This window comes from Lepidothrix coronata, unplaced genomic scaffold (assembly GCF_001604755.1).
Source record: "Lepidothrix coronata isolate B3197 unplaced genomic scaffold, Lepidothrix_coronata-1.0 Scaffold24, whole genome shotgun sequence".
NCBI lineage: Eukaryota > Metazoa > Chordata > Aves > Passeriformes > Pipridae > Lepidothrix > Lepidothrix coronata.
In genome coordinates this window covers 274,578-295,552 of record NW_016690204.1, presented here as the reverse complement: position 1 = coordinate 295,552, position 20,975 = coordinate 274,578, and the positions used below count along the sequence as shown (strand labels likewise).

Here is a 20,975-nt window from a genome sequence, read left to right as displayed (position 1 = left end):
GCTGGGTGTATAAGCAAATAAACCAAGGCAAGCCAATGTATCATGAGATAAAATATAAAACATAAAGGGCAGTAACTAGAGAAATGGAAAGTGTAATAGGCATTCTTTATAACGAGCAATGAATGTTAGTGTTAAACAACTTCTGTTTTATTAAGTACATGCCTGCACTGATAGGGACAGTCAAATCTTAACTAAATACTTCTTAATAAAATTGAAGATAATATATTTTGGAAATAGAAATTACTGGGAATGGTTACATTCTTATGGAAAAAAATGAGTACATTTTTGGGAGGTGTCCCTGGTTTTTGGATTAACACTCTGATAATCCGTTACAGTGTCAAACCAAGCATGATATTTGGTTTGTAGATTTTCCATCCCATTTTCTCCCTGGCCCTCTAATTGAGTAAACAGCAAATTCTCTCAGTTCCATTTGACATCATTCTGATTTTAGTATTTCCAATCTTCATATCTCTCTTCTGATTCATGTTCTTTGGGTGTCGATAACTGATGAAGGGACGACCAAGATGACACTTCTGTGCCTTTTAAGGAAAGCCACAGCAGGATTTGGGGAAGGAGAAGGGGTTGGGACTTGCCAGTCTTTGGGATAGCTTGAGTTATCCTAGATGGGCCATGTCAGAGATGGTGCTCTGAGGATCCTACACTGTGGATCAGATTGTGGAAATGCTGATCCATTGTGTGATGAACTAAAGCCAACATCTGTCAGTCAGTCCCTTACCACAGTTATTCCAGAGGCAAGAGGATCAAAACCAAAGACAAGGATGTGACATTACATGTATTTTCCTCACAGTCATGAGTTTGCTCTGTTGGTCAGCTCCCTGTTCAGCACTGCTCAGGAGCTCCCTGGGCTGCAGAGCAATGACTGCAGAGTACACCAGCATGCAAGTATCAGAGATGGTTGTCTGGTAGAGGTTGCTGTGCTGTATTCCTGCTTATTTCTGTTACTCCTGGAAATACAAAATTAAGCCATCAAAACCTTCCCCTGGCTTTTTCCTCTTCAAGATTTTATTTCTATAAAACCAAACTTTGTTATCTGCCTGATGTATTTCAGGTGAAGTACCTTGCAAAAAAACCCTGCTACAGATATGAGTGGTGAAAAAGGACTCATATATTGTACAAGCTGGGTGTATAAGCAAATAAACCAAGGCAAGCCAATGTATCATGAGATAAAATATAAAACATAAAGGGCAGTAAGTAGAGAAATGGAAAGTGTAATAGGCATTCTTTAACATGAATCCTCCTGTTGGTTTATTATTCACTGTTGTCGTGGTTTTTTGCAGCAGCAGATAACGGAGGGACTGCGTCTGGTGGCACATCGGGAATTCCTCCCAGCAATCCGGCTGGGAATTCCAAGTCAGCGGGAAGGAACCTGGGCTCCTCGACTGGAGAGAAGGAAGAAGGGAAGAAGGTCCGACGGCAATGGGAGTCGTGGAGCACAGAGGACAAGAATACTTTCTTTGAGGGATTGTATGAGGTACATGTAGAAGAAAATAACAAACTTAGATGGCTTTGGTTAGTCTGGATATTTCTAGAGAAGGTTGGTTCAGTGAGGTTGGCAGGAGCAGAAGGCACACTTACACATGAGCACTTCTGTGTCCATACAGTGAGCTATAAACCAGCTGTCACTCAAAGCCACATTTCAAGTGTCAAGTTTGTTGGTATTTTTTTTAAAATACACAGGAAGTATTTCTGAGTTTTATTAATGAAATTTTATAATAATTTCAGTTGTTTTTGAATTACAGTTTGGTTTCAAATGAGAAATAAATAAATAATGTCCCCATCTCAACTTCCAAAAGCAGCACACTTCTTTTGTAATAATACCAAACAAGAAAAGCTGTTCTGTTCTAATAAGAATTGTGTTTAGTCTTTGACCATGAAGAGGTTAGAGCCAGTTCAGTCCTAGGCCGAGAGACATGGAAAAGTTACATCATCTTGTCTTCTGTCTCATATGATGTATATGATGGATTCCTGCTTGTCCTGTTCCCGTGGTTATTTTAAGAGTATTTCTGTTATCAAACAAAGGTAAAAACGGATGCAGTGGTGGTCAGAACTTTGCACATGTGCATCTTTTTGAATTTTTGTTTTGTCATAGGCATGGTTCACATGTATATATTTTGTGGACAAAATGAACACTTAAACACTGGGTTTTTTTAACTCCTCTGACTTGCGGTAATATTCCTGGGAATTGTGAGTTTTTAAGTCACTTCACTGATTTATTTTTTTTGATTTGGGACTCTGTTTGGTCCCCCACTTCATTTATTTTGTGTCACTGCCTTTCAGAAGAGATCTTCACACTTTATATGTAAATCAGTTCTAACCTATTGTGAATACAAAAATTTTGTGATAGCAGGAGTTAAATGTAAGATCAAATCTTTTGGAACTCAAATTTTGTAACCATATCATGAAATGTACTGTAAATAAAAGTGCAACTGGTAAATATAATAGGTTTTTCATTCACTCTAGTTAGAAATGGTGGGGGGAATGCAGAGGAAAGTGAAGAAAGCTCAGGGAGAAAATCAGTGTTTTCAGTTCTGCTACTTAGCACGTTTTTGAGTAAGGTTGGATGTTTTGGGTTTCTGTTTAATTTCCTAGCATGCTACTGTTTTTATTTTGAAACTGTTAAAGAAATTCTAAAGTAATTAATTTGGCATCTATAATGCATTTTACATAAAACAAAGGAAACCAGTGTCATTCTCTGACATTTTCTGTCCTTCTCAGAACTGTCGAGTTCTGATACCTAAGAATTTTTTTTATGACCATTGAAATCCAATATCCCACAAAGAACCCCAAAGGCCCTCATGTTGTTTGAGTTGACTTATGAGGAGATCTATGTTTGGGGTTGAGTATTTCAGTTTGGTTTATTTATTCTTCAGCATGGGAAGGACTTTGAAGCTATCCAGAACAACATTGCCCTGAAGTACAAGAAGAAAGGCAAACCTGCAAGCATGGTGAAGAACAAGGAGCAGGTCCGGCACTTCTACTACCGCACCTGGCACAAGATCTCCAAGTACATTGACTTTGATAATGGTCAGTATGCACCAGTGTGGGCTTGGTATGGGGGCTGGAGTCCTGCCTTTTGGTACCGTCATGGAGGGCTAGAGTGGTGGAGGTGAGAAAACAAATACTGAGGAGGGTGCCTGTGAACACAGAGTCGTAGGACTAGAGAATGGTTTGGGTTAGAAGGCACCTCAAAGGTCATCCTATTCCACCCCCTGCTGTGGACAGGGACACCTTCCACTAGCGCAGGTTGCTCCAAGCCCCGTCCAACGTGGCCTTGGACACTTCTAGGGATGGGGAGTCCACGACATCTCACATCTTATTTTCGTTAGCATGGCCCTGCTGAGGTTCATATTTTTTGAAAAACGCTTTTCAAAACCTGATATTTGTGTCACTGCTGTTATATGAATTCACCACATCATTTATCTTTATTATATAATGCTGTAGAAAAGCCAGGTTCGAGGGAATGTTTTTGTATTCTCAGGAACACACCTTTGAGGAGAGCTGCCTAAATGTTAGTCAGGCATGAGTGCATCAAGCAACTGCACCACTCAGCACCACTTTGGAATTCTTGAGGGAAGTCAGAAATAAACAGTCCAGTAAAAGTGTAAATGGTGACATATTTGCTCCCACTTCAAACAAGCCTGAAATTATACCATTGGGTCAGTAACTTCCCCTTTCCATTCTATTCCCTCCTTCTGCAATTTGTTTAATGAAAAGGAAGTTGGGAAGTCAGATAAACTGCTGATGGTGTTTTGTAACAATAATAGTAACATATGATTGTTGAGAATGGATTTTTATCAAATCTGTACTATTTAGTAATGGGCAGTGAGGATTCAAGTTTGTCTGTGTGTGTGCCCAGATCTGAATAACAGGTTAAAGAAATCTATTTCAGTGACAAGATTTTACTAAGATCCAATTCTTTTGACTTCAAGGTGTCAAGAATGTCAGGTCTCCCATTAGCTTGTTGATTAAGTAGAAGTCTCTGGAGTTTTCCTGTCCTGATCGTATATTCTAAGTTGCAGAAATCATGGCAGTTTGTGATGATTGAAGTATTTGGTCTTTGAATACCTGCAAAAGTTTGGATAGTAAACTCATCTACACAGTTTGTGGCCAGAACCTCTCAAGTGAAAAATAATTCATTAATGAGAAATGGATATGTCTAGAAAGAAGCTGAAGGAATGCGAATGTAGTGTATGATACAGTCTGTTTATGAACTTGTCTGTTCCCGAGCTTGGGTTACGTAAAGGAGGACTTGTATATTTAAACCACCTGGCATAATGTGTTTTTATGAGTTCCTTCTTTCCAAAGCAAGGCAGCACTTTAAGATGAAAGAAGCCATTAGTATTTTATTTAAAAACAAAAGTTGCAGCAGACACAGTATGGAAGAATTTTTAAAATTAAAAGATGTCACAGAAGAGGTTAATCTGTTTTTTGGGTAACAAAGTTCTGTATCTGTGTGGTCTAGAATCTCACTGTCTGAAGGAATGTAAGAGCTAGTGCAGTAGTTTGGTAAGTTCTAGTTTTGGTAGAAATAATGTGTGCCTGGATTTTGGGATGAAATGAGTCTGCAGGTCAAAGGGGACTAAAGTCTTGATGAATAGACAAGAATATATATTTTCACCTGATTTGTAAACCACAAGACTGTTCTTACTGTTATAGATCTTTAGATCTATTAGCAGTAATGTCCATATCATATGTCTTGATGAGAAAGGACAAAAAAAAATCCCTTGTAAAGTTAAATAAAATGTCTGCAATTCTTCATGTAAAAATTTAAAATCTGGAATTTACATTAACTTGCTTAAGGTGCATTTGAGTGCACAGAAAATATTCTGTCTTCTGGAAAATCCAGACCTACTTCTAAATTTTCATATAAAAGAGTTCTGTATGCATTTCCTTGGGGGCGTCTGGACATTTCCCTGAGAATTTGTAAACAGTGAAGTGATCCTGGAGTTAGCTTTATTATGAATTTGCTTTATTTTGCATATTGAACTGTTGCATATTTGTTTAAATTCTGTGGAAGCTGCTTGTTTTCCTGTAATCTAAATTGGTGAACCATCCCATTCTGGTGTTTCTTGAATGAGAACTTAAGTTTTGCCTTCGGTGGGATGTTCGTCTCATCACTGAAAATACAAATGCTCTCCTTTTCAGGGTTGAAATGACTATCTTCAGCGTAGCTGTGTGTGAGTATCTGCAACCTGCATCTCACTGACACCTTTTCTGCTTTTCAGTGTTTTCTCAAGGACTGAAAAAATCTTCCCTGGAGCTGTATGGCTTAATCTGCTATGGGGAACTGAGGAAAAAGATCGGGGGATGTGAGTACGAATGACTTCAGGTTATTTTTACATGGTAGAATCACAAGTATCTACCCTTGAAGGTGGCAGTGTCTAGTTCAGTTCCACTTTTGAGTTCTTGAGAACTTGTGTTCATTTTATTCTATTGCTGTACTCTGTGGTATTGTTTCTTCATTATATGTAGTTTTATTTTTAGAGACCACCTTAGTCTGTTGCATTAGTCCCCTTTGATAGATTTCTTTAGCTTTTCCTGTCTCCAGAATGCAGTGCATGTATTGCCCATAGGTGACAGGTAAACACACACAGAGCTTAGATGATCTATTTTATTATTATTGAAAACTAAGCAATTAAATGTGTAAATTATATAATTTGCACCCACAATTATTTGTGCCTACACAGTCAAAATCTGGGATGGTGCCTTTCTCTGAGTTGTTTTCTAAATCTTTCCTCATGGAACCCTGAAGATGAAAAAGCATTACAAATCATAAGACTTTACTGATTAGCCGAGATGGGTTCTGACCTTGTTGACACCTTCGACTATCCCAGGTTGCTCCAAGCCCTGTCCAACCTGGCCTTGAACACTTCAATGAATAGGGGAACCACAGGTTCTCTGGGCAGTCTATGCCACCCTCATAATAAAAAAAACCTTCATTACATGTAGTTTAAATATCCTCTCTTTTGGTTTAAAACCATCACCACTTGTCCTGTTGCTGCAGGCCCTGTAAAAAAGTTTGTCCCTGTCTTTCCTATAAGCCCCCTTTAAGTAGTTGTTGTGCTGGGACCCCCGGAGTTGAAGGCAGCACTCCAGGTGGGGTCTCACCTGAGTGGAGCAGAGGGGCAGAATTCCTCCCTTACCTGCTGTGGTATCAGCCCAGGACATGGGTCCCATGGTCCTGATGGTTTCCAGAGAGAGCTCTGACATGACTGGCTTGGGGAGTGGGCAGAGGAACACACCCTGTGTGTGCCAGTCCATGCACATACACCTTTTTATCTGTGCATTTTTTCATTTGTCCCCAAGCTTTTTGTACATTCAGTGTTACGTCATAGTGCATCTTCTACATGTTTGTTTAATTTGTGAGACATGGAAAATAAAATACTTCTTTTTGAAGTTATACTAGTTGCAAAGAGAGAAGGACAAGAAGGATTCATGGGTGGACGTGTACAATTCCTAACAGGACTATGGTATTTGGCAGGGGTTTTTTTCGCTGTCCCTCACCGGGGATTGTTATCATAGCAGGTCGTGAACAAGACTGTTTTGGATGTTCAAACTGACTTTACTCTGTATGTTCAAAGATCTCCAGTGTGTTAATTCACCTTGGAGAAGTAATTTTGAACTGTTTCATGACAAGGCAGGTGCAGAGGCAAGGCACATTGCGTTGTCACCAGAAATCAGTGTTAGTGTTTCTTCCCTGTACCCACATCTTGTTTTACAAGCATCAACCGACCCTTCTTGCTGTGACTTGGAGTAAGCTTTCACACAGTCACCATGGCAATGCCCGCAACCTCTATACTTCTGTCTTTTTAGAACTTCAGGACTTATTTACATACTTTATCCACTGACAGTTGGAAAATTCTCATCTCCAAGACTAAATGGACTCGATCTGCAAGGCTCTGCACCCAGTTTATGAGAGGTCTGCTTTGCAGCTGGGGAAAGCAGTTTTTTTGTTTGTTTGTTTGTTTTTTTCCTTTTGTCTTTTTTTTCCTCATGTATTCACAGAGTCCCAGAAATAGAGATGAGACATGAAAGCATGTCAGAAATACTTTCAGCATTGCCAGAGGGAGGTTAATTGTTCGGTAAATAGATCTGGACCTTACTATCACATGAATCAAGTTACCAAAATGTCCATTTAAAAACTTGCTGTATAATGCACGGAGAAAAGTGAGGGTTACATGTTACGTTTTTATTTAGTTTTTTACTGTGTTCGTTGCTATGATGCTGTTTCTTGCTGCCTTAGCAACAGAGATTGAGCAGAAAGATGAAGCTTTTCTTTGTAATGTTGTAGTGTCAGATTAAAGCCCAGCATTTGAAGACAGCTGTAGTACCTAAACTAGGGTCATTTAATCCATGTGTAAAGTGTAATTTTCATGGCAAGGATCATGTAAAGCTTGCACGTTATGAAAGTGCGAACTTTTCAGGAAGGGTATGTTACAGCACATTTACACGTGTCAGTCTTCGGTGAGAATAAAACGTAATAGCTTTAAAAACCCAACAGGACACAGAAAAGGTCATGGCATTATGACTGTAAATCCTAATTCACTGTGTTATCCCATTTCCTGTAAAGGTATGGATGACAAGAACGCAGCTAAACTCAATGAGCTCATTCAAGCCGGGTAAGTAAGAACTTCTGAAACTCATAAAACTGAGCTGTTCACCAGCTTGACTGTTGTATTGGTCATCCAGAGTCTGGGGATGTTTCTTCATTTTGTAGAGCTACAGTTTGACGTTTTCCGTTCTTAGCTTGTTTTGTATTAGGTTTTTCTCCCCTTTTCCATGAAGCCATTAATTGTTATCAGGAAGAAATGATGGGTGAAGTTTAATAAAATAATTAAATGAGAATTCTTTACAGAAGTTATGTCACTATAACTATGTGGATTCACTACAGGGAATATGGAGTCATAGAATTATTTAGGTTGGAATAGACCTCCAAGATCATCAAGTCCAGCCATTACCTCAGCACTGCCAAGGCCACCACTGACCACGTCCCCAAATGCCACATATCTTGTAAATCCCTTCAGGGATGGAGACTCTAGCCTGTGCTGGTACCTGACCACCCTTTCTGTGAAGAAATTTTTCCCAATATCCAACCTGATCCTCCACTGGCACAGCTTGATGGTGTTTCCTCTCCTCCTGTCCCTTGTTCCCTGGGAGCAGAGCCCGCCTCCCTCCGGCTCCCCCCTCCTGTCAGGGAGTTGCAGAGCCAGAAGGTCCCCCCTGAGCCTCCTTTTCTCCAGGCTGAGCCCCCCCAGCTCCCTCAGTCGCTCCTGCTGCTCCAGCCCCTTCCCCAGCCCCGTTCTCTCCTCTGGACACGCTCCAGCCCCTCAGTCTCCTCCTTGCAGTGAGGGTTCATCTCCAAACCCTTCTGTGCACAGTGCTCATGAGTCCTGACTTTCAGATTTGAAATGGCTCCTCAGACACTGGGGAGCTCAGCCCTCCAGTCACTTCTGCATCTGCTTGACTTTGAGAACGAGTGTTCTCTTCCATTTCAAGGGAGAATTGCAGGATTTGGGAGTTTAGTCTGTGAGTCAATGTATTCATAGAAGACAGAAGGAGTGAGAAGTTGCTGTACTATTAGAAATGAGGGAATACCTGATGTATTTGCACATAAAATTTTTTGAAGTAGTCCAACTTTTAGAATTTATGTTTTTTGAAGTGAAATCTCTCTGAAAGGATACTGCTTTAAAGATTGTGATCACTCAGAAGGCATTGTTTTGTCCTAATCATGTCTTTAAAAGTGATTTGAAAACAGCATTATTTTCTGTCTGTTACAGGTCCCTTCTTACCTTTGGCATTATTGCTTCTAGGGTGCTTCACTGGAGCAGACAAGTTACTATGGAGTAAACTTGACTGCAGAGAGGAGTGGGAGTTTGTCCCCTCAGTAGCTGCAGACTTTTGACTTTACCTTGCATTATATGGATACTTGATGTTGTACCTTCCTGTTGTTCCCAATGGAGTTTCCAGAATCAGTTTTTTAGAGTCAAACCACCTTTCCTTTCCTGGGAGATGCCCTTTGTATGGTGTGTTTGTGTTGCAGGTCTTGAATATGGTTCTTAAATCACTTGTTCATTTTTCTGTTAACTGACGGGGTTTAAATTAGAAGAGAAGTTGCCATTTAGTTTGAGTTTTGTACAGTTAAGAAAATCTAAGCAGTATGTTTTTTCACATAACAAAATTATTCTTAAAGCCAATTACTTCTTCAAATTGGAGTTACCAGTTAAAATGGGCCTGGGATGAGCCTTTATCCACAGTGTCATGAGTATCTCTAGTTCAAGATGTCAGCAGTTGTTTCAGTCACTCTGTGCTGTACTGGAGAGTCTCTCTAATACTGGGTCATCCAAACAAACTAAAGCATAACAAAAGAGCTTGATGACGTTTTGTGAGCTGTAGCATCAATCTAGCACTTCGTATGATTCAGGCCTTAGTTATTCTAATTAATTGTTAATGAGGGCTGATGATTTCTGTGAAGTCTAGGTGCTTACTCTATAAGGCCAGTCTTGTTAAAAACCATTTTGAAAACAGAAGTCTTTGCATTTGAAAATATTAATGCTAATCTTCTACTCCAAAATTAGAGCGATTGTAACATTAACCAGTTCAGAAATAGTTGCTTTTGCACAGACTTTTTGTGTACAGATGGGAGGCACATCTTTGCTTCACTTTTTCTCCTGCATCGCTTACCTGTTTGGTGGGTGAACTTGATCAGCTGAAGAGGAGCAGACTGTGTCTTCATTACTACCTCTTGTCTGCACCATGTGAATTAATCCCCTGCATGTTCAGGACCTCATAGCTCCCAGAAGCAAACACATTGCATATATCCCAGTCGATTCAACTTCCCATCTTGCTCAGTGATGGTACAATTTTATGATCCCCCTCCCTATTTGTAAGCAGTTCTCAGTTCATAACGTGTTTCTTTCAAGCATAACACACTCCTGCTCTTCCTCTGAGTGCAATGCACTTTGTAAGGCTTGTCACTGTGTGGAAAGTTGTGAGGGAAAGTGAATCCAAAGTGATTAAAAATGGGGAATGTGAACATGCATTATCCTGATGATCTGCTCCTTAACTAGGTAAACATTTGCCTCATTTAGTTGGTGAGAGAGGCTGAGGTTGTGAGGAGCTACGTGGCAGTTTATTTGCAGGAGGGCTCCAGACCCTGGAGTTACACACTCTAATTCAGTGCTTGTGTTGCATCTCTGGTTTCTGTACTGATTTGATGGAGTGTGGAAAAACAGATGACCCTGTGAGGGACTCATAAGAAAACCATACTTAAGATCTTTGTAGCTGAGCTTATAACCCAGGTAGCAGATAAAAAGTAGTGCCTGAAAACTCAGATCTGTCTATGGTAAGTGCTGGCAAAGTCTTTGTGACTGTTGGGCTGTTGCAGTTCAGGCCATTTGCTGTTACACATCTCTGTACTTGTCTTTAGAATGTCAGTAACAGGTAAATGAGGCTGGACCACAGCCACTGGGACAGGTGTAGCTGAATAAATCGGGGGTCTCATAGATTAAGGTTTAGATATTTATAAACGCAAGGGGGAGATAAGAATTACTCTGTAACTGCTCTGAGTAGTTCAGCATACTCAGGTCAACGCTGGCCCACACCAGCTGCTTGAAGACAGGACCACTCTGTCCAGTCCTTTGTGCTAAGGTTTCTATTACAGCATTTTAATTCTACTACGCATTTATTACGTCATTGGGTTCTGTGATTAGGATATGTAACAAGAAACAAAGATTTATGGCACTATATCAGAACTGCTCAGTAACTAGTGTAAATAAACAAACTGATGCTTTTTTTTGTTTCATTTCTAGGAGTGAAACATTTTTATTTAAGTTAGTTTTGCAACACTTTACATTCAATAAAAACCTGTATATAAACAAATACAAATATTTTCTTGAGCTCTGTGTAAACATGTAGGATTTCTGGATAAGTTAAAATAAAAATCCAAACAAACTGCAATAAACACCTAAATAAAGAAGTACTGTAACTGTGCAGCAGTTAAGCACAGCACTGCTCAGTGTCTGGTAGTGTTTGTGGTTTTCCCCCCCCAAACTGAGAGGCTCTTTATAGCACAAGGTAAGAAAGACAGATTGGTTGCTTTGTCTGGTTCAGGTTCTGAATGTGCTTTGTGTGGGATGGGAGTGATTCTTCACTACCTTCTATTTCCTTGGGAAAGCTCTTTGGCTGAGGGGGCATCTGTAACTCCCTGAAAATCTTGATCATAAAATAGCAGTTCATCCTGAAAAATTAACGTATAAACCCAATCTTTTTAAGTAGGCAAGACATGCTCTTGATGTCAAGTCAGACTGGTAGTTCTGAATGCATAGTCAGTAGAGTAACTGTTTTTAAGATTTACCGTTTACTGCATTTGGAAACATCCAGGATCCAGGTAAGAGGAGAAAATAGGTATTTTGAAGCTAAGAGCAGTTCTGTTGCAGACCATTCCTCCTTTTTTCCCTTAAATTTGTAGAAATAGTCTTTTTCCAGCCTCCCAGACATGGATGGCAATTAGGAAGGTATAGTCTCTAAATATATCTACTTTGATAATAAGTTATTCTTTAGACTCTGCCTGGATTGCTTGAAGCTCATCATACTTAATGGAAAAGGGAATTAGGGGAATTGTTCCTGTCTCTCCAAGCAGAACACCTGAATCTGGAGAGCTGGGATGTTACTTCTACAGCATGAGGGAGCAATGGAAGTAAAAGGATGGATTGCTGTAGTTGTGGGAGAGTGCTGTAGTGCCAGGGTGAAAACTTCCATGAGAACTTGTCAGAGCTGTTTTGTCACATTTATGAGTGCTCTGTGTTTCTTCATTGACTGATCAGTGTACTTCGCTTGCTGAGTTCTGAACTGTGCCATTCACCCTCAGTGCTCAGGGAATGCAGCATTTCCTGCTCCTCTAGGGCTATCAGCAGGTTCACAGTTATTTGCTTTCTTCCAGTGCGATTTTTATAATACCTTTTCCATAATATACTTCTTTCGTGGCTTTTGTCCTAGGTTTTGGTTGGGTGGGTTGGTTTTCTTCTCATCTCTCTGCCCTTTAAGCACAGGTACAGATGGAGCCAGGAGTTTGTGATGCTGATCCACGTTCATTTGTGAGCTGCTCTATGGTGGTAACAGATGTTGGGTACCTGCAGCCCAAGGTGCACCTGAGCAGGTGGCAGACAAATTGAGCAGGAACAACTGCCAGGAATCCTGACTCAACAATAGATGCTTTATGACCAACTAGTTAGGCTCTTGAAGAGAGATAGAAAATGTGAAAAATTAGCAGCAGCACTTTTCTTCTTCCTCCTTTTCCTTGATCAATTAGCTCATTTGTTGTAGGTGGATCAAATGGCCTTCTGAGCAGCCAGGCCCTTTTTTCAGTCACCTTCCACTCATGTGATGGACCAGTTTCCACAAAGCTTGTCTGTTTTATATAGATGTATAAGTTACTCTAAAAAAAAATAATCTTTCTCTCCACTTGTACCCTTATATTGTCAAGGTAGTAACAGTAACAGTAATAATGACAACAACAACAATAAATGTGCCTTCAAGGGCACATCTGATAATAAGGAATTGCATTAGCTAAAATCAAGGAGGACAGTCAGCTCGCACAAGTAGTTCAAAAGAATTTGCTGTCTTAAAGCAGTATAAATTTGCAATTTAGAAAGCTGTCCCAGGGTGCATTGAAATTTTGGGTTATTTTCACTGGCTGTAGTGGGTTTTGTACGAGGCAATTATGAAACCTGTGTTTTTCACTTGAACAGGAGGGAACATCCAGGCATGGGCTTCACAAAGGAAATCACCCCAGCAGTTCAGGTTGCTGTAATGTCGTAGTGAACTCCTTGCAGGAACAAGGGAGACAGTCACTTGGGCATGTTGATGCAGCCGCATTGTTTTCTGTACGACTGTTCAGTCACATTCCCAGACTTTGCTTTTCTAGCAGTTGGGTGCATTTGTGCATCTTCTCATATCGGTGTGACCTTTGTCAAATTACTTACCGTGGGGACTGCATTACTGGTAGTAAAGTAAATGTAGTTTCATTGAATCCCTCTAGTTAAAGATACAAGGTATTTGGTGTGAATCCTGAGTATGTGTTCCTTCAGTGTAAAACTGAGTAAAATGGAGAGTGATTTCTGGGAACTACAGTAAAAGTTGAAGAGTTGTAGTCCTCAGCTGTTTTTTCAGTTATTGTTCTTGGAGGAGATGATAATAAGCACTGTACAAAGAAATGTAATGTGTAGCTAGAGTTTTTATTTGCTGCAAACTCTCTAGGTGCTGCTGAATCTTTCAGGATCTGTACCAGGCAGTTTTATACTGGGCAACTGCTTCTGACTGCTGGCTGAGACCAAAGTCTGGGCTCATGTAAAAAGGTGGAGATTCTCCAGCTAAAGATTCAGACCTAAGAGAGAAGTTGTCCTAACGCGGACCAGCTGAATTCAAGCACAGCAGAATTTGTAGTTGAGTTTCCTGTTTTTATACATTGCAATCCTTGTTGACATAAGTGAGTTTGGGTTCATACTGATTTGTCCTCACTTGTATTGAAATTGGGTTTATTTGCACATTTTAAAAAAAAGAGAGAGTGCTAGTTGATTAAGCTTGTTTTCAGAATATTTATTTTCTAAAAATGCTGATTTATTGATAAAATCATATCTACACTTTAATATAAGGATCTGTATAAGAGGATATGGAGCCTTCTATGTTAGGGCCGAGGCGCCCATTGCAATGCCCAGGAGGAGGTTTTACCTTTCATCCTTATCTTATGTCATTGATTAGATACCCACAAGGGTTTCTTACCCTTCTCTAAGAGTCTTTACACTGGCAGAGACTGACTGTTGGACTTGGTGGGACCAACTGTCTTCAAACAATTCCTGTTTCCAAGAATTCAGGTTAGGATTAAGTTGGAAGGAAATCTGCCCTTCCAGCCCTGGGATATTCTGAATCCGTCGAAGTTCACAGCTGAGTAAATGAAAGTTGTTCACTCCATCAGCTCCATCTTCTCAGGTCTGGCTTCACTTCTGCTGCCCTTTTGCAAATTTCCCTCTTAGCACCATAGACAAGTGCTCTTCCTACCTAACGATGTCTTCTTTACAGCATAGAAATATTTTCTAATTCCTAGAACTTCTTTCATTTTACTGCAAGGACTTGTGTTCGATCCTGCCGCTTCTATGCTAGCTGATGCTTAATGTTTCAAGTTTTGGGTAGTAATGCTGCCATTGGTAGCTTGGTTGGGCTCAATTCCTGCATTTGAAGTCCCTAAAAAGAAAACAGGAGTGATGGAGTGAAGAAATCAAGTAGTTCCACTGTGTGAAAATAAAAATGACCTCTGGCTTTTAAGGATCTTTGAAACTGCTGATCTGATACTGAAGCTAAATCATACTGTAAAAGTTACTTTGTTCAGGTTCCTGCACAAGCTCTTAGACCTCCTGACTGCACCAGAGGAGGTGGGGATATTTCCAAACGGAAAATGGAAATATGGAAAAATGGAAATTCAGACTTCTTCCCGTAATTAAGAGTCAGGAGTATAAAGGGGAGACTAAAACAAACCTACTTGTCTTTTATGAAACAGCTGTCTGTGTGGGTGCTCTTCAACCCAAGTAGCACAGTCCTGGTCCACTTATAAAACAGCAGTCCCTCCCTGAGTGGACAGCCCAGTGTTTCATGAAAGTCTGGAAGAAGAGGGTAACAAGAGTAGCATTTGCACAGTGAAAAAGTAAGGTGACAGAAAAGACTGAATGCTCTTGTGAACCTGCACTGCAGAGCCTTCCATTCCCGTGTTCATTCCTGTAGCCATGATTGTGTTTGGCTCTGTGTCCCTGATATGTCTGTATTCAGGAACTGTTATTACTGGTGCCTCTAAGTACTTCTCTTTCCATGTGACTAGGGCTACGACTGTTCGTTACAAAGGCAGAAACCTGCGTATCAAAGCTCCCATGTGCAGGGCTTTGAAGAAACTCTGTGATCCAGATGGTGAGTAAGAGATGCTGGAACATGGGGTGTTTTAGCAGATAGTTGGAAGAATAGAGAATGAGTGGGCTTGTTGTGGTGTGTCCATCACTGGCAGGGAAATTTGGGCTATTGCACATTTGTGCTGAGCATGGACGTGTCACTGTTGTCTGTCTTGGCCTGTTTGCTTGAATAATCCCAGTGACTTCAGGACCCACCCAGTTTTCTCACTAGCACACTAGATCAGCTCACTACTGCTTTACCCACTATACTTTCACTGTGTATGCAGGTTAGTCCCTTTTGCCAGTGAATTAGGAGCACTATGGTGTCTAGCATTAAGCATTTTCCATCTTTCTTTACCTTCTTCCATTCAGTTATGTGTGATTTCGTTTGTTTGTTTTCCTTCTCTTCCTTGTTCCCAAGTAAGTAGAATCAGGCTGTTCAAAAGGTCTGAAATACTGTATTTTTTCAAGTTTCCAACCACCTCATTTTTGACACTGCTTGCACAGCTGGAATCTCCAGTACCGCTGCAGTGTCCAAGGATAAGAATAAACACATTGGAACAGAAGGTAATTAAGGAAGCAGGCTCCAGTGGTGAAGTTGAGCTGCTGGCTTGTCTGTAGGTGATGCTGGTGTCTGGTGGATTTTATCATGTAACTGAGCACACAGTGTTGTGACTGAGTTGTCCTTGCTTTGACCCTTTGTGCTTCATTTTCCTCAGGTGTGAGTGATGAAGAGGACCAGAAGCCAGTACGACTCCCTCTCAAGGTCCCTGTGGAGCTGCAGCCACGGAATAATCACGCCTGGGCTCGAGTGCAGAGTCTTGCCCAGAACCCCCGGCTTAGGTAGCAGAATTGATTATGCTGCTCAGATTAGAACAGGGAAATAGATGAGCAGCATCCAAGCCCCTTCCTCTTTTTTCATAGAATCAGCCAGGTTGGAAAAGACCTCCGAGATCATCGAGTCCAACTCCGCTGTGGTTCCCAGACCATGGCACTGATGCCACATCCAGTCTCACCTTAAACACCTGCAGGGACGCTGACTCCACCCCCTCCCTGGCCAGCCCATTCCAATGGCTGGTTACTCTCTCTCTAAAAAATTTCTTCTTAATATCCAACTTAAACCTCCCCCGGCACAGCTTAAGACTGAGCCCTCTTGTCCTACTGCTGCTTCCTGGCAGAACAGCCCCACCCCCACCTGGCTACAACCTCCTGTCAGGTAGTTGTAGAGAGTGATGAGGTCTCCCCTGAGCCTCCTCTTTTCCAGGCTCAACAACCCCAGCTCCCTCAGCCTCTCTTCTCCTTGTGCTCCAGTCCCTTCCCCAGCCTTGTTGCTCTTCTCTGGACCTGCTTCAGCACCTCAATGTCCTTCCTGAACTGAGGGGCCCAGAGCTGGACACAGCACTCCAGGGGTGGCCTCACCAGCACTGAGTACAGGGCAAGCCTGGTCCTGTTGCCACACTGTTCCTGATACAGGCCAGGATCCATTGGCCTTTTTGGCTACCTGGGCACACTCTGGCTCATCTTCAGCTTCCTTTCAATCCAAACTCCCAGGTCCCTGGGAGTTCAGGATTCTCTTTGATAATGCAGGTGGCCTAAATGTACTTGGTCTGAAGCCTTTGTCCGGCCACAGTGGATGATTTGTAAACATGACCTATCACACTGGAAAATGAGATTACCAGTGTTCTTTATGTCTTTTGAGTAATGAAGGAGCTTTGGAGATGAATATACTTTGTGCCACTTATTGTCACAGCAGAGTGCAAAGAAAACGGAGATCGTAGCACTGGTTCCACAAAAATTTGTATTTAATGTACCACAGACAGAGAGGAGGGAAGTTGCACAGTGGTCAGAGGTGCCTGCACCAAGGCTCTGAATATTGCACCTGCACTCAGTTATATGAGCAGCATGGAAGGTATCTGTAGTTCCTTTTGCAAAAGGACTTCGATGCTGCTGTTCCAGTGTCATCAGTGGCTGTTCATCCTGGTACTTATACCTTGTCCAGAACTCATGGGGCCTATGGTGTTGAGTGTTCTTTCAAATATGGCTCAAATACACTTCAGTGTAGTGACCAAAGATCATGATAAAAATCTCCATTCAGAAGAATGTGTTAGGTTTATTTTGTGAAATGCTTTCAAAAAGTAAATGAGTGTTTTGTGCCCCTTCTTGTCTTTCTTTCTGTACTTTGTGGTAGTTTTGTGCCTTGCCTACACTTTTGCAGTTCAGCTAAATCCTGCCACCTTTTCCTATCTTCTTCCATCTGGAAAAAAACTAGTTTCTTGAATCACGACAGTCAGGTTTATCTAACAGGCTTTTAGATTGTGTGAGTTGTAGATGTGAGTTATCTAGATTTTAAAGTTGTGGGATAACATATGTTTTTGGTTTTGTTGGGGTTTTTTCTCAGAGCTTGGGAGCAGTAGGTGTGTTCTCTGTGCTAGTGTTATAGAATGCCAGTTTATTCCTTAATTCCCCTTCCAGCATTGAGGCTATGACTTGAACTGCTGCTGACATTTGTTTTGTTCCTTCCTCTGTTTCTCTCACATACAGGATGATTGTGGAGTTACATCGGAAGGTCTCCAGCCTCATTGAGTTCCTGAAGCAGAAGTGGGCTCTCCATGAAGTACGGATTGTATCCTTTTCCTGCTCGGTCTGTTCCATGTGCTCTGTGTCCTGGGAGCAGTTCCCTTCCGATTCTAAGTTCAGTTTGGTATCAGAAAAGTGAATCTATCTCATAAATTTAGAGTCTCTGCTCAGTAAAGGTAGAGGTCAGTCTCAGCATTACTAATAGAAGCTTTCACGGGAGATCCCCCAACGTTCCACTTTGACCTCAACTCTTCTCTGCTTTGATCCCGTGAAAGCTAGTGAGGAATAATGAAGCTTCTGCTTCATTTCCTCAAACAGTGATCTTAGTCTGGTTCATTATCAATGGGTGACCCCCACAGAGCCTGGATAATAACTGACAATTCTGTTTCCAATTTCAGCAAAGAGTTTAAAGACAGATCTTTGCACTTTGTGCCGTTTCACCGAAGAAGGCTTAAGCTTCTTGTCAAGCTTCTGTTATCTGTGCACTGTCTGAGACAAACAGCATTTGGGGTGTCCCTGCCTCTGAACTCTGATCCATTCAGTAGAAGGATTTGTGAGTTGACAGCTGTTCTGTTCTCCTCCTGACTGTTTTATTTTATCCTGTTCTTGGGCCTTTCATTCAGGCTTTTCTCTTCAATTTGTGAGCCTGGAAGAGCAGCAGTATATCACTTGAAATTTCGAAGGATCTCACAGCCTGTAAGGTGGAATTTGCTGCACAGAAAGGAGAGGCTGCTTTGCTGTGCGGTGACGTTGGAGTTTTTGCTTGGTTTTGTTTGGGGTATGTTGTTTGGGGGTGGGGTTTTTTTTACAATTACAGTGGGGTGTGAAGCAGAGATAAGTAATTCTGTCTGCAACGGAGATTTAGTTTGTGCTTGTAGCACGTCTTTGCTGTAGTCTTTATCACCACAAAGGACCTTATTTCTGATTATAGTGTCTTCATATCTGGGCTGAATAGAGAACACGTCCTTGATCAACTACTTTTTTTTTTTTTTAAACTTACAAAATAGTCTCCCAGGTGCTTGTTTGGAAGGGGCAGATGTTTGTTACATTCTTTGACACATCTTTTTAGCGTAAAACACTAGAAGAACAGCAGCTTCAAGACTCCAGAGGCTCAGAAACAAGAGTCAACTTCTCAGAGGAGAAAGTGATGCTCCATCTCTTTCCAGGAGAGAATTGTACCCTCACTCCACTGCCCGGGGTAGCCAGAGTAGTGCACTCCAAGGCTTTCTGCACTGTGCATTGGCAGGAAACGGGCAAATGCAAACAGAACACAAAAGACTCTCACTTACTCCCCCCTGCCCAAATCCTGGGCATTCAGAGCAGTCAGGGGACAGCAAGGGGACAGCTGAAATACCCGCGGGGAACAGAGGGTAAGGGTGTGGGGAGGGCAGAGAGCACTACAGAGCCCAGCAGAACCTTGCAGCCCACAGCTGAAGTTTCTGCAAGCACTGAAGATGGTGCTCCAGAGCCTGGCCAGGTGGAAGGAACAGCCTCAAATCTTGGCATCACCAATTCCATCCAGAAACCACCTTCTGGACTCCAGGATCCAGGGGGGCACCAGGAAAAGCTGAGCTTAATGGCCTTCTGTGTGGAGGGCAGGGAGGTCCTGGCTGGTGACCAGGCAGCTGTGCTGCCCTCGTGCAGCACAGCATGTGCTTGCAGCAAGATCCCTGATGTGGAGGAGCTGTCTCTGCTCGATCCATTCCCACGGTACATGAAGTCCTGTCAGGACCTAATTGTCCCAGAGAAATGTTCTTGCACAGACAAACTGCATGGGAAAGACGCGGCTCCAGCAGCTGGTAACGCTTCCCCGGTGGCTTTTCCAAACGGGAGGAGTGCAGAGACCTCTGACTTCTGTTCCCAGCTCCTGAGAGGTGGTGTGGCTTCCCCCAGCAGCGGCCCATCCAGATGTGAAACTCAGGCCAGCCACAGCCAGGGCCAGCAGCTCGACACTTGTACCAAGGATATCACGGATGCAGTAATGGAGGATTCTCAGGAGAAGCTGGGCTCTTCATTTCCACCTCCACCTCAGGGACAATCCAGTACAAAGTCTCTCAAGGACGACCCGAGCCGGCTCTCCCAACAGGTCAGAGAAGAAGGATGGAGTCTGCGAACCTCTGAGAGCCTTACGCTGGCTGAAATCTACCTCATGATGGGCAAACCGAACAAGCTGCAGCTGGAATATGACTGGCTGGCTGTCTTGGAGCCAGAAACCCAGGATGCTAGAGAGCAGACGTCTGAGTCAAGTGCTGTCCCTGCGTGTTCCACCTTTCACAAGCAGAGACTCCTGAACTGCCTTCTGAAACTCATCTCTACTGAGGTCAATCCCAAACCAGTAAGTAGCTCTTGTTTGTGCTCCAGATACTGAACTCTGCTTTGATTTGGGGAATAATTTTGCCCACTTGTGTGTTCACAGTAAATCAGTTACTAACCTTGTCTAGATCTTTGGAGGTTCCTGTGTTTAAAAAAAACCCAAAACCACAACACAACCCAGCTGGCTACAGAGTGGACTTTGCTTCAATATGCTTTTTACACTGCCTTTTAGTTTCTGGTTTGCTGTGACTCTCAGTGGTGGTCCAGTGAACAATTCATGTGACTGCTGGAAACATCAGTGGTGAGGTGAGGCAAGTGCCTTCTGTCCTATCTTAGGTTCACAGAACCCTAGAACAGCCCAGGTTGGAAGGGAGCTTGGAAGATCATCTGGTCCAACCTTTTGTGGGAAATGGAGCCTGGTTGAGATTAATATTCTGCATGAAAACTGCAACCCTTGATTTTCAATGTTTATGTAGTTCAAATTACACTAAGTGTGAGAGTGAAAAGAATGTATTTCTTTGGAATAGCAGAGGCAATAGAACTGTGCCTGCCACAGTTGATATATGTAAAAGTTCCCAGACTCCAGGATGGCTGTTTAACAGTCCCAGAAAAATACTTTCTTCCTTAGGCAGACGTTAGAGAATGAACAAACTTTTCTTCTTGTGCTTTGTAACCTGTATTTAAGATCTGCCCTGTGATACCTGGGCAGCCATTTCCACCTAGTGCAGCCCTTTGAAACTTAGTAAAACACCTTCTAAAAAGACACCAAGTTCAGTAGATCTGCTCATATGCCTGTGATGGAGATACGATGAGTTAAGATCCTATTCCAGCCCAGGATGCAAATGTATCCCTGTTCCCAAACACAGAGTTCTTTGATCTTTCTTTGTTGGTGCAGACTTAGCCCCCATCAAAGTTCCTTTTGATCCTGATTCTGTAGACATAGAATGAAGGATTTTATAAATTTAAACCCATCTTTGTTCAGATGCAGCTCCACATATAGACTTTATTTAAACTGCAAAGGCTTTTGGTCTGACATCTCACAGATCTGGGACACTGTCTCCTCTTTTGGCATCTACTTCTACTTCTGGTGACACAGGTGACAGCTAGACATGACATGATAAAACAATTACAGACTAC

At 42.1% G+C, this 20,975-nt stretch overlaps 1 protein-coding gene across 7 annotated transcripts in view; it reads left to right on the top strand.

Moving 5' to 3' along the window:
* The window catches only part of CRAMP1 (cramped chromatin regulator homolog 1), a 57,517-nt gene that overhangs the window by 10,940 nt on the left and 25,602 nt on the right, over window positions 1-20,975 (top strand). For 6 of the 7 annotated variants that reach the window (XR_001873835.1, XM_017808915.1, XM_017808916.1 and 3 more), the window contains exons 3-10: window positions 1,299-1,492; window positions 2,892-3,045; window positions 5,247-5,330; window positions 7,592-7,640; window positions 14,885-14,970; window positions 15,668-15,791; window positions 17,490-17,571; window positions 18,595-19,860. Coding sequence is in view for 6 of the 7 variants with exons in the window: in XM_017808915.1 (XP_017664404.1) it covers window positions 1,299-1,492; window positions 2,892-3,045; window positions 5,247-5,330; window positions 7,592-7,640; window positions 14,885-14,970; window positions 15,668-15,791; window positions 17,490-17,571; window positions 18,595-19,860 (2,039 nt within the window). In the remaining variant the exon portion in view is untranslated. The remainder of the gene's footprint in view (window positions 1-1,298; window positions 1,493-2,891; window positions 3,046-5,246; window positions 5,331-7,591; window positions 7,641-14,884; window positions 14,971-15,667; window positions 15,792-17,489; window positions 17,572-18,594; window positions 19,861-20,975) is intronic. The other variant, XM_017808914.1, reaches the window with a different exon arrangement.